General features: G+C 48.9%; 1 protein-coding gene across 3 annotated transcripts in view; it reads left to right on the top strand.

The window, feature by feature from the left end:
- The first annotated feature begins 8,623 nt into the window (after positions 1-8,623).
- The window catches only part of TRABD2A (TraB domain containing 2A), a 166,108-nt gene continuing 161,387 nt past the window's right edge, over positions 8,624-13,344 (top strand). For 2 of the 3 annotated variants that reach the window (XR_012004319.1, XM_072770019.1), the window contains exon 1: positions 8,626-8,781. Coding sequence is in view for 1 of the 3 variants with exons in the window: in XM_072770019.1 (XP_072626120.1) it covers positions 8,674-8,781 (108 nt within the window). In the remaining 2 variants the exon portion in view is untranslated. Of the gene's footprint in view, positions 8,782-13,344 lie in introns of all 3 variants that reach the window. The other variant, XR_012004320.1, reaches the window with a different exon arrangement.

Genomic DNA, 13,344 nt, shown 5'->3' with positions numbered 1-13,344 from the left:
CTTACCACTGTGGCCGCAAAGCAGAGGCCAGAGGGTGTGGTCTGGCCCTTTCTGAGCACTAATTCCAGGCAGTTTCTTGTTCCTCCTCTCTCCCACATCCATCAACCACAAGTTGGTGGGTTTCACTTCCTCAGTGTCACTTCTCATCTTTTTGCTCCCCGCCAGGGGCGGGCCCAGGTCCCCACTGTGTCTCCTGTCTGGTCTAACCAGTTGTCCTCTGGCTTCCTCCAGGTCCCCCCCACACCCCCCTGCTGAAGTGCACATCTATGTGTAGGTGGAACTCCTCTGCTTAAAATGCTTGGATGGTGCACAGTGCCTCTCCCGTGAGCGCCAACCTCAGCCGGGCTCACAGGCTCTTCACCTTCTGGTCCCTGCTTATCTCTCTACCTTTCCCACCGCTGTCTGCCTGGGTCTATGTCAATTGGACTGAATTCTGTGAACATAGCTAACTCTCTCATGCCCCAAGGCCTTTCCCTATACTGTTCCCTCTCCCTGGAATGTTGTTCCCTGGCTGACTCATGGTCACATTTCATGTCTCTGTTTAAACAGTATTCCACTGGGAAGCCCTGCCTGGAATGATGGGCTCTTTTATGGGCTGTGCTGTTGCACACATCCTACCATCTTGTCATTTTTCTTTTGTCTGTCTCTGGACCCTGGATGCATATTAGAATTACCAGGGCTGCTTTTAAAATGCTAATGCTGGAGCCACATGCCCCTGAGATTAACTAACCAGAGGTGGGGGCCTGGGCTTCAGTAGTTTTAAAAATTCCCCAGGTGATTCTAATGTGCAACTAGAGGTAAGAAGAGGGCCCCATAGAAGCTCTCTGGGGCCAAGGGTCCTGTCTCAGTCATCATTCTAAACTCTTCACTGGGCACTGAAATGCTCAGGTATTTAATAACTGCACTAAACAAATGAATGTAGCAGTTTCTAGAAGGGATGCAGGAATCATTAAGGACAAAAAATGATGTGTACCAAACATATATTGGATAGCAAATTTGTGCTTTTTAAAATGATTTTGTTTATTCATGAGAGACAGAGAGAGAGAGAGAGAGAGAGGCACAGACATAGTCAGAGGGAGGAGAAGCAGGCTCCATGCAGAGAGTCTGACATGGGACTCGATCCCGGGACTCCAGTACCATGTCCTGGGCTAAAGGCAGACGTTCAACCACTGAGCAACCCAGGCGTCCCAAATTTGTGCTTTTTATGTTTATGTTTATTTTTTTAATATTTTTATTGAGAGGTAGAGGGACAAGCAGACTCCACGCTGAGCGTGGAACCCAATGTGGGGCTCCATCTCACAACCTTGAGATCATGACCTGAGCCAAAATCAAGAGTCTGTTGCTTAACCGACTGAGCCACCCAGGTGCCCCCACAAGTCAGTGTTTTTTTTAAGGTTCCAGAGAATAATCAGTAAACTGTCCTATAAAAACTTCCTGATCATCCAAGTCACTTTAAAAAAAGTGTAGGGGATCTCAGGGTGGCTCAGTGGTTTAACTCCTGCCTTCGGCCCAGGGCGTGATTCTGGAGTTTAAGGATCAAGTCCCACATCAGGCCCCCTGCAGGGAGCCTGTTTCTCCCTCTGCCTGTGTCTCTTCTTCTCTCTCTCTCTGTGTCTCTCAAGAATAAATAAATAAATAATCTTAAAAAAATAATAGAAAAAAAGGTGTAGGGGTGTCTGGGTGACTCAATTGATTAAGTATTGGCCTTCATCTCAGGTTCTGATCCTGGGATCCTGGGTTCAAACCCCAGGGTCACATTCCCTGATCAGTGGGGAGCCTGCTTCTCCTTCTGTCCCTGCCCCTCTCCCTGCTCGTGCTTTCTCTCCCTCTAATAAATAAATAAAATCTTTAAAAAAATATGCATAGTTTTATTTACTTTAGATTCATAGTAAAAATTACACATTTAGTCACTTGCATGTGGTTGGTTCTCCTTTGGAAGTCTTCCTCCCCACCCAGGCCCTGTTGAAACCAAATGCTACACTGTCAGAGGCCCCAAAACGACCTCTGAAAGATTGATGTGGAATTTACACTTCCTGGAAATTTTCTTAAAATTTTCATTGCTTATGAATAGTAAAAAAGAATAAAAATTCCCTGGCCGCCACGTCTCTGCTATCTTTGTTCCCCAGCAGGCTTCCGCAGTTTCCTTGTGTCCAGTTTCTTCTCCTTTCTTCCTTCTCTGAGAAAGACCAATTCTTTTTTTTTTTCTTTAAAGATTTTATTTATTTACTCATGAGAGACAGAGAGAGGCAGAGACATAGGCAGAGGGAGGAGAAGCAGGCTCCATGCAAGGAACCTGATGTGGGATCACATCCCGAGCCAAAGACAGACACTCGACCGCTGAGCCACCCAGGCGTCCTGAGAAAAACCAATTCTTGCAGACATGCCCCAGTTCAGCTCTTTCCCTCTGCCCGCATAGTCCCTACAGGAAGCCAGAAGCCAGAAGCCAGCGAACAGTGAACAGACGCTAGCTCCAGTGCTCTCCTGGGAGGCCTCGGTTTGTCCAGACCTACTGCTCAGCCCTTTCTGCCAGGAGTCATTCATATAGGCACCAGCATTGTGCCAGGCTCGCAGGAGTGAGGTACCACTCACCTGGGTGCAGCCTCACCCATGTGGCCCGTGGGGAGGTGAAGATAGGGGAGGAGGGACAGGGCAGGGAGTAAAAACATGTCAATGGGGAGAACCTTTTCCCCATGCAAGGTTAGACCAGTGGAAGCAGAAGGGATGGTTTAGGGGCTGACCAAAGTTGCCCCAAGTAGACAGCCAATGATCAATGCCTTTTAGCCAGGGACCACCAGGGACACACCTGAAGTTGAATTAGTTATCGCTCTTTGCAGAGAGGAAAGGCTCATACCTTGGGAAACTGTGGGGCATCTCAGTAAGAGGGTAAGAGGAGGACTTGTTATAGAATTTGGTTTGTTTTGTTAGGCGACTAGCGGGAAGGTTTAAGGAAGCAGGTTGGGTGTTCTGAGGAAGTGGGCATAATTCTGATTGGGCATCTGTAATAGCTTGCTCAGGTTCCCATAACAAAATACCACAGACTAGGTTGCTTCAACAATATAAATTTATTTTCTCACAAGTCTGGAGGCCAGAAGTTCAAAATCAAGGTGTCAGCAGATATGCTTTCTCTTGAGGCCTCCTTCCTTGGCCGGCAGAGGGCCGCCATCTTGCTGTGTCCTCACACGGTTGTCCCTCTGTGCATGTGTGCCCTCGGTGTCTCTGTTGTGTGTCCAGATTTTCTCTTCTTACAGGGACGGCCATCAGATTGGATGTGGGCCTGCAATCACCATCTTATTTTAATCACTTCTTTCAAGACCCTATCTTCAAGTACAGTCACATTCTGAGGTACCAGAGCATGGGGTTCAACATTTGATTTTTTTTGGAGGGGTCACCATTCGGCCCATAACGGTATCTTAGAACGTCTTGTCTATAAGGTGGGGGAAATCATAAAGGCTAAGGCTGGGGTTTGGAAAGAAGCAGCAGTCACTCATCAGCCAGGACGTGGGGATGTCTGGTCCTTTTTGTGGTTTGGACAAGGTTCATGTTTTGTCTGTGTTGAGACATGGTTATGGAGTCATCTGGTTTTTGTCTACATCCGCCACAGTCTCAGTTGTGGCCTTGTCAGTTGTTGACATACTGTGAAATTGTTTATGTTCAATATACAACATTCAGTAGAACACCATGGCCGGGCTGTGGATAATGCCAGCTTGTAGCATCACCAAGACCTCACTGATAAAGCTAGACCACTCCCTGCTGTCAGGGGAGGTTTTCTCTTTCCTAGGACCTAGGTACACACAGTGTATTTGTTGTGCAAATGCAGCTGTGGGATAATTGCTACCCTTTCCCACTTAGAAATTCTGGAGCCGATACCGGGTGACCAAGAGAGGGTGGCAACGCTTTGGTCCCTTTTTGAGAATGCATGGAGCCAGAAAGCCTGGACATGCAGGAGGCAGGTCTTCAGAGGCCATTTTGAGCACACATTCATGCTGTAGCACCTGGCTGGAATACTTGGCAATTCCTGGCACACCATTTCACCTGCTGTATTAGTTTTCTTTATCTTTTTTTTTTAAAGATTTAATTAATTTATTTATGAGAGACACACAGAGAGAGGCAGCGACACAGGCAGAGGGAGAAGCAGGCTCCCTATGGGGAGCCCAATGCAGGACTTGATCCCAGGACCCTGGGATCATGACCTGAGCCAAAGGCTGATGCTCAACTATGGAGTCACTCAGGTACCCTGGTAAATTAGTTTTCTGTTGCTGTGTAACAAATCCCTAACCCAGTGGATTAGAAGAGCATGCATTTCTTATCTCACAGTCTCTCTGGATGAGGCGTTCAGGCATGGCTTAACTGGGTCATCTGAGTAGGGGAACACAAGGCTGCAGTCACGGTGCTACCCATGACTGGGCTTTCATCAGAGGTTCTACTGGAGGAAGGATCAACTTCTGAGCTCACTCAGGTTGTTGGCAGAATTAATTTCCTCATGGCTGTAAGATTCATGATAAGGCTTACTTCATCAAAGATGGCAATGGAGAGACTCTAGCCAGATTTGTCAATCTCCATGCTCTTGGGTAATCCCATATAAGTAATCATGTACATCCCACTATCTTTGTCATTTTCCATGGGTTAGAAGCAAGGCACAGGTCCTGCTCACACTCAAGGCAATTAAAAGCATGAATACCAGGAGGCAGGATCAAGGGAACTACCCTCCACGCCTGAGCTGTCCTGACCATCTTGGGAAACGTGCAGTGTGGTAAGTGATTCAGGATTTGGATGGCTGCATGTTGGTCAAGCCAGGCTGGCCCGGCGAGGCTGGACAAAGGCACAGAGGGGTGGTGGAAGCCATTGCAAATCCTCTGTGCACCCTGAAAACCTTGTTTTTGAGGGAAGATCTGATTGTTGGGAAAGAACAAATAGGCCTCCAGGGGGTAATTTCCTCAGGTGATTCCTGTGAAGGGACTGAGCCTCACAGTCTTGTGTAAATTCAGGAATCCATTGGTAGGAGCACAAAAGGAACTTATGAGTAGATGGACCTAGGAAGTTTGCTGGGTTATCAACTGTACATGAAGGAGAAACAAAAAGCAGCAAGAAAGCAATTGGATGCAAGAACAATACTCACTTGAGGAGTTGAACTGGATACAGAACCTCGTGGATAGGCAGAGAGGGGACATTTAGCATCTCTTTCCTAAGCACAAAGGGGAAGCCAGGAAGGCCATAAGCCTTGAAGAAAGGCGAGGACCTGGTCATGCCAGCCTTCCTGTCACCAGGTCTGGGGCTGCATGGTAAAGTGGTAGCAGACTCAGGAATGTCTGTACAGACAATGTATAGAGAGTAGATGGGATTTTTAAAAAGATTTTTATTTATTCATGAGAGACACACACACACACAGAGAGGCAGAGACACAGGCAGAGGGAGAAGCAGGCTCCATGCAGGGACTCGATCCTGGGACTCAGGGATCATGCTATGAGCTGAAGCCAGACTCTCAACCACTGAACCACCCAGTAGATGTGATTCTATTGAATGTTTGGACATTGAGTATCTTACAGAATAAATTTCACCTAATAATGGTCTAAGGCAGGAAGCTCCACCTAAAAAAATATTGGAACCAAATAAAATTGTTCATATGCTAGACATTTCAAATTCAGTGTATGACCATATCCTGGGCCATAAAACAAGTTCCAGTTAATACAAAATGTTAGCAATCATACAGAGTATGTTCTCAGATTACATACTGTCCTCAGATTTTTTTTTTAAAGATTTATTATTCATGAGAGACACACAGAGAGAGGCAGAGACACAGGCAGAGGGAAGAGAGAGAAGCGGGCTCCGCACAGGGAGCACAATGCAGGACTCGATCCTGGAACTCCGGGATCACACCCTAGGCTGAAGGCAGACGCTCAACCAATGAGCCACCCAGAATCTCCACTCCTCCCTTTTCTAACTACATCTCTGTGAGGCTGGATTTTCTTCAACTATAACATATCATAACAGATTAAATGCACAGCGAGATGTGAGAATCTAGATGTCATTAAGGTTACATTGAAGAAATTTTATATATCTCTTCATATGTTTCTTCATAAATTTCTATAGTAGTTATGGTTTCTTCCACATCTCCCAATATCATATTTAAATGCTGATCAGAAATCAGCATTTAATACTGGAGTGGAGTTAGATCAGAAATCAATAATAAGATGTCTCAGAAAAATCCATAATTTGAAAATTAAGGAATGTATTTTTAAACTATCCATGGTCAAAGAAAAAAGCTTCCAGGGAAATTAGAAAATATTCCAGGGGTGCCTGGGTGGCTCAGTCGTTTAAGTGGATGGCTTTGGCTCAGGTCATGATCTTAGGTCCTGCAGGGCTTGGGCTTCCTGCTCCTCCCTCTCCCTCTGCTGTTCCCCCTGCTTGTGTTCTCTTGCTTACGCACTCTCTCTCAAATAAATAAAAGAAAAGAAAAGAAAAGAAAAGAAAAGAAAAGAAAAGAAAAGAAAAAAGTATTCCAAACTGAATGATGATGAAAATACAGCTTTTCAAAAAATTTGGGCAATGCAGCTAAAGCAGTGCCTGAGGGAAATTGATAGCTTTAACATGCTTCTATTAGATAAGAAAGTTTTAAAGTTAACAACTTAACATCACTCTTTAAGAAGCTAGAAAAAGAAGAGCAAAATAAATTTAATGTAAGTAAAAGGAAGGAAATCATAAAGAGCAGGAATCAAGGGAATGGGGAAGAGACAACAGAAAACTAACAAACTCATTCTCATTTTGTCACACATTTGCCCCCCACCCTTCCTCCCCTCTAGCCCCAGTTGATTTGTTGAGCCTTCCTTTGGAGTAGGGGAAAGTATGAAATAAAAGTTCCGGATGCTTTCATCTCACGGCCAGAGGGACTATTCTTGCCAGTAGGTGGCAGTGCTGGCAACCTGAAAACCCCAGCCTCGGGGCACTTGGGGTGGGCTGAGGGGCCAAGGTTTGCTGCCAGGCTGCCAAGGGGGTCGTTTGAAGGCAGGAGGGCCAACTCCAGAAAGCAAATCCTCACTGAAACTTAGAACAGGAAAAACTTAGCAATTTCACAAAAACACTTGTAACTTCAACACCCATGGAGTGAAAGCTTGAAAAACTTGGCTTTTTAAAGCCAGGAGTTCTTTATTGGAGGATGGTAGATGGGTGCCTGACATTCTGGAAGCTCCTCCCATTGTGTGTAAATCTTGGCCACTGTACCTCCCCCAACCCCCTCCCCCACTTTGCTTCCAAGTTCTCTCTTTCTTTTAATAAAGATTTTTTTTAAAAGATTTTATTTATTCATGAGAGGCACACACAGAGAGGTAGAGACATAGGCAGAGGGAGAAGCAGGCTTCCTGTGAGGAGCCTGACGTTGGACTCGATCCCAAGACCCCAGGACCCCAGGATCACACCTGAGCCAAAGGCAGACGCTCAACCACTGAGCCACCCAGCGGCCGCATACTTCCAGTTTCTACTGGAGTCTCAAAATGGACCGTGACTTACACAATTAAGAACCCCTGCTGCTGGGATCCCTGGGTGTCGCAGGGGTTTAGCGCCTGCCTTTGGCCCAGGCCACGATCCTGGGTCTCCAGGATCGAATCCCACCTCGGGCTCCCGGTGCATGGAGCCTGCTTCTCCCTCTGCCTATGTCTCTGCCTCTCTCTCTCTCTCTCTCTCTCTCTGTGTGACTATCATAAATAAATAAAAATTAAAAAAAAAAGAACCCCTGCTGCTAGGCTGGCTGGGAAGGTGATCACGGGTAAATTGGGCTATAAAGAAAGGTTGGTAAAGTGCCCTCAGGCCGTGGGTAGGAGGCGACAGAGGCTGGGCATAGCTAGTTGCTTTCACGATTTTTCCTTCCAGAAGGATCAATGACGTGAAGAGGCCCTTGGAAAATTTGGGGCAGAGAGGGAGCAAACACATTCTGCAGGCCTCCTATGTACATCAAACAAGATGCTCTCCATAAATGTCCTCATTTAATCTGTGGAGTAATCCGAGTTTGGTGTTCACATCCTTAATATTATTACCCCAAATCCCTTAAGAGGACACTTAATGGAGTGCTGGCTTTTGTGGTCACAGACTTTTAAGTGTACGCACATACTATTCCCCCCCTTTACAGGCGAAGCTTGTATGCCATTTCCTTTGTTGAAAAGAACTTTCCTTGGAAAAAGTAGCCTATCATTTGTTTCCCCGGCCTGTCCCTTTCAATCAAGAGCCACCCTCAGAACTGGCAGCGTAAATACAGACGTGAGGGTGGGAGCCAGCAGGAGTCTTGCACGAGGCTGCAGCCGGGGCTGGAACTTCACTTTTCCCTCCGGGCCGGCGCCCCAGGTGGCCGGCGGCCCCCCGCGCGGTTCGGGCGGGAGGGCGCGGCGGGGGCACGCCCGCGGGGGCTCCGCGCGGGGCAGGGGGGCGCGGGGCAGGGGCTGGGAGGTCAGGGCCCGCCCCTCGCGGCCGCCGCCCGGCTCCCCCCGCCCGGCTCCCCCGGCCCCGCCCGCAGGCGGCCCGACCCGCCGCAGAGCGAGCTGCCGGCCAGCGCCCCCGGCCCCCGAGCCCCGCGCGCATGGAGGGCGCCCCGCCTGTCCGCAGCTCCGCGGCCGCCCGCTAGCCGGGCTGGGGGGCCGCTGCTGCCTTGCTCCTTCCCCGCGAGCCGGGCCCCGGAGCCGCGGTGGGAGGATGAGTCCCTGGAGCTGGTTCCTGCTGCCGACCCTCTGCCTCCTGCCCGCGAGCGCAGCCCCGCGGCGCGGCGCGCCCGCCTCCGCCGACTGCGAGCTCCAGCCCCAGGTAAGGCGCCCGGCGCGGGCAGGCGGCCGCCCGCACCTCGCGGGGCTCGTGCCCTTCCCAGGCCGGCGACGCACCTCGCCCTCGGATCGCGAGCCACCTCCCCCGGCCGCGCCGTTCTGCCCGCGCGTCCCGCCGCGCTCCGGGTCCCCCCTCCTGGCGGACCCCCTGTCCCCGGCCCTCGCCCAAGGGGTCTCCTGCGTCTCTCCAGCCTGCCTCGCGGGCATTAGGGGACGTCGGGCAGGGGAGCCTGCGAAGACCCGAGCGGGGCAGGGACTTCGGCACGTTGACTTCGGAAGTTTGTTCCGCCCTCTCTTCCGAGCGTTGAATTTCTCCTGCTCTTATCAGATGGTAAAAGCGCCCTGCAGCTGCTTGATTTGACCTTCCTAAGCTCAGTGCCTGAGTTAGAAAGGATTTGGGGGGAGCTGAAGCCATTCCCCTTGTTTCACCGATCTGGGGAAACTGAGGCTCAGAGCGGGACCTTTGGGCCCCAAGTCGCGGAGCGCATTCGCGGAGTAACCGCACCTGACAGCCGCCGGCTCAGGCACAGGCGCTTCCCTAGACCTTCGCATCAGCCTTTTGCAGGCGGGGGGAACCCGGGCGAGGAAGCCCCGCTGACCTGCCCAGGGCCACCCAGCCCTCCAGGAGCCGGAGCCGAGCGCAAGTCCGACAGCCCTAGCGTCTCCGAGGCTGGCCCTCTTTCGAGACGCAGGTTTCCTTTTCCTGGTCAGGTTTTTTTCTTTACAGTTGGCAATTTCTGTCGTTCTCATGTTCTTCTCTTTCGAGCTCCGTAGAGGTCGAATTTTGTGTTTGTACTTGTGGATGTGATGTATCTCATCTCTGGATCTCTGGATCTCTGGATCTCTGGAGCTGGGGAGGGTGATCCTAAGGTCTGGCCCGTCCTTTGGATGCCTGTGCGCTCTCAGACCCAGGGTCGGCCCACCTTCGGGGACACCTGCGCAGCACCGGCGGGGTTGGGGGGCGGAGGTTGGGGGGGGGGCGTCACTCAGGCTCGTGGTAATTTTATTCATCGTCCTAACGACAGCAAGGGAGTGACCCAGTTGAGCCTTCCTGGCCCCCTGGGCTGACCGGGGAGTCACACTGAGTTCGCTAAGGCGTCCCGGGCTGCAGACACGCGGAGGCTCTCCCGCTAGGAAGGCAGGAGGCGCGGTGGCTGGAGAGCGGGACTCCGCAGCCTGGATAGTTCCCAGCCCTGTGCTAAGGCAGCTGCGCTCTTGTTACCCAAAACAAAAGTCCACCCTTTCTTAGGAAAGCAAACGTTTTTCACTTTTGCAAATCCACTCGTAATTATAGTGTGACAAGTGAGTCTTGATAAAGTCTCCTGTCTCTTGATGCTTGAACCTGTTTTCATGGCCTTTTTCACTCTCTCAATTCTCAAACTTTATGATCTCAGGGCCCCTCCACATTCTAAAATAGTATTGAGGACTCCTAAGAGCCTTTATGTGTGTGAATTAATGGAAATATTAATAAAACACAAGAATTCATAAGCACAATGCCATTAAGCTACAGGCGTGTGATGTCATCACACGCCTGTAGCCTCTTGGAAATTCTGTTTGTACACTCATGAGAGAATGAAATCAAAAGAGGAAAATATCTTAGTATTATCACTGAAATAGTTCTGACCTTACAGACTGCTCGGGAGGGTCTTGTGGACAGCTACAGGTCCCTGGACCACATTTTGAAAAATCTATTTTATTCTATATGGGCAAACTGTCTTATCCCCTGGAGGTCAGGTCAGTCAATGGCAGGGCTGTATGCTTGACCTGCTCGGGAGAGGCCACTGTGGGTGGGTGCCCCAGGAGGTTGGAGTCTTTAGATTTTAGAGTAAAAGCTCTGGAATCCAGCCTCCAATCCAGTTGCAGCAGCTTACCATGTAGCATACCGTGGCCTGAGAGCTGGTTTGGTGTTCGACTTTTGTTAATCATTACAGAGAGGACTTCCAAGCTATCTGTCTGCAGACACTGCCAGTTTGCGCTGAGCACCACACAGGTTGTCTCTTCCTTATCTAAACTCAAACAGAACTCCTGAGTGTTCTTGATTATTCCTGCCTGTATTCTTTGACATGTGCTGTTTCTTCCCCCAAATATCCACATGCTTGCTCCCATACTTGTATCTGGCCTTTGCTCAGATTGTTTCAAAGAGACGTTTCCTGATTATCTATTAAAGATTACATCAAACCCCTGACCCACCTGCCCTCCTGGCTGCCTTTCCTGCTTTATTTTTTTTCCGGAGCACTTAACTGATAAAAATTTGTTTGCCACTGCTCCCCTACCTGCCATGTGATTTTCATAAGGGTAGGAATGTTCACTCGTCTGTTTGGTTTGCTACTGCATCCCCAGTGCTCAGAAGATTCTCAATAATATTTGTTGAAAAACAAGTGTCAGCTAAAACCAACTCACTTTGGTATCATTCTAGCTGGTCTGCTGAAGAGTACTACTGGAAAAGTGCCATTATCAGCAACGTTCAGAAGGGACATGTTAATGGTGTTAAGTGTTTATTCTGTTCAGTCATAATGTTTAAACACATGGCTTCAACTAGTAACATGTGGTGGCCGCAGTTTGTACCCTGAAATGGGGTAGTAGAATGGTTTTGTTCTCTTCCTTTTGTGGAGATGAAACAGCTCCACCCCTGAGGATAAGGGAGGCAGGGGTAGTTGCACCCAGAGGACCAGCGCGGAGGCCTGGGAGCTTGCTGGTGGGCAAAGGCACGAGGAGAGCTCCTGAATCAGAAGCCCTGAAGACTTTTCCTTCAGCTTGTGCTCTATCCAGGGCATGCCCGGCAGGGCCTTGTCAGTGGCCAGCTCGGTGTGTTGGCTGGTGCAGCGTGGGACAGAGAGTAACTACTTGGTCAGAGCAGAACTCCATTTATCAAAGAAGCCCTATAAGCAATGAGGGGGGCACTTGGCCGGATGAGCACTGAGTGTTATGCTATACGTTGGCAAATTGAACTCCAATAAAAAAAATTAAAAAAAAAGAAGCATAAAATGAGGAATATTTCTTTAAAAACACTTTAAAACCCCTGGCTTAAAAAAGTGGGACCCCCCCCCCCAGTCATATTATTTTGAAAAGACAGAATGGGAAAAGTTGGCAGTGTGATGATTTAAAAATGTTGGTGTGGATTTTTTGGGGGGAGGTCCTGGGTCCGGACCTGAACAGAGTCTTTTCAGATTCAGAGTCAGGAAGTGCTCCTGAGCAACTGTGCACCTCTTAGAGTATTCATGGAAAAAAAGGATGGTGAATCATGAGGAAAGTGTGTTGCATTTTAAGGTCACATAATATGGTATTTCAAACGCAGGAGCCAGCCTGCCTGCAGCAGCGATGGGACCTTGGGTAACATCATAAACCTCTCAAGGTCTGTTTCTGCACATGGAAATGGCCAGCGCCTTAACTAATTGTGTATCCTCTCAATTGCCTTTCTTCCCGTTTTCTCCTGAATAGGTGCCTGGCAGGCTTTCAGCCCCACTATGCCACCAATAGGTCCCCTGTGTTGCTCCATCCAGAGGTCAGTCCTCAAATCTTTGTCTCATTTGGCCCATCAGCCACACTGAGCCCCCTCGCTTACGTTCTCCTCCTTGAAGTTCTTTGATTGGCTTCCTACTCTTTCGATTTTCCTAGCATCCTTGACAACGACTTCTCTCATTTTATTTTGCTGGCTGCTTTTCTGTACCTTGACTTTGCAAGGTTGGCTTATTTCTAGACCTTTTCTTTTCTTTTCTTTTCTTTTCTTTTTCTTTTTTAAATATTTTATTTATTCATGAGAGACACACAGAAAGAGGCAGAGGGAGAAGCAAGCTCCTCGTGGGGAGCCTGATGCAGGACTCAATCCCAGAGCCCTGGGATCACAACCTGAGCCAAAGGCAGATGCTCAACCACTGAGCCACCCACGTGCCCCCTAGACCTTTTCTTTCCTAATTTACACATAGTCCCTTGGACATCTTATTCAGTTCCATGATTTGAAATAACATCTATTTTTTTAAAAATATTTTTATTTTTATTTATTTATTCATGAGAGACAGAGAGACACAGGCAGAGGGAGAAGCAGGCTCCATGCAGGGAGCCCGATGTGGGACTCGATTCCGGGTCTCCAGGATCAGGCCCTGGGCTGAAGGTGGCGCTAAACCGCTGAGCCACCCATGCTGCCCCTGAAATAACATCTAAATAGTGACATTACCCCGTTTTTATTTCTGACCCAGGCCTCTCTCAAAGTCCAGATTCTTGCATCCACCTACCAGTTCAACCTCCCCACCTGATTGCTTGACATCTTGACTCAACAGGGCCCAGGCCAGTTTTCTGAACTTCCCCTCTGCTCTTGTCCCATCCCCTTCTCTCCTCTATCTTGATTGATGGCAACTTCATCCTTTTAATTAACTGATTCATCAGCAAGTCCTATTATTAGCTTTAGCTTTCGGAATATATCCAGAACCTGAACATATCTCAGTTCTGTCACTACCACTGTGTTCTCTTGCTTGGATTCTTTTGGAAACTTCTAACTGACTTTCTTGCATCTGCCCGGATCCCTCCGTAGTCTATTCTTCATGGCCACCAG

This window comes from Canis lupus, chromosome 12 (genome assembly GCF_048164855.1).
Source record: "Canis lupus baileyi chromosome 12, mCanLup2.hap1, whole genome shotgun sequence".
In the NCBI taxonomy this organism is placed as follows: Eukaryota; Metazoa; Chordata; class Mammalia; order Carnivora; family Canidae; genus Canis; species Canis lupus.
The sequence above is the reverse complement of the archived record's forward strand: the minus strand, read 5'-3'. Positions and strand labels throughout refer to the sequence as shown.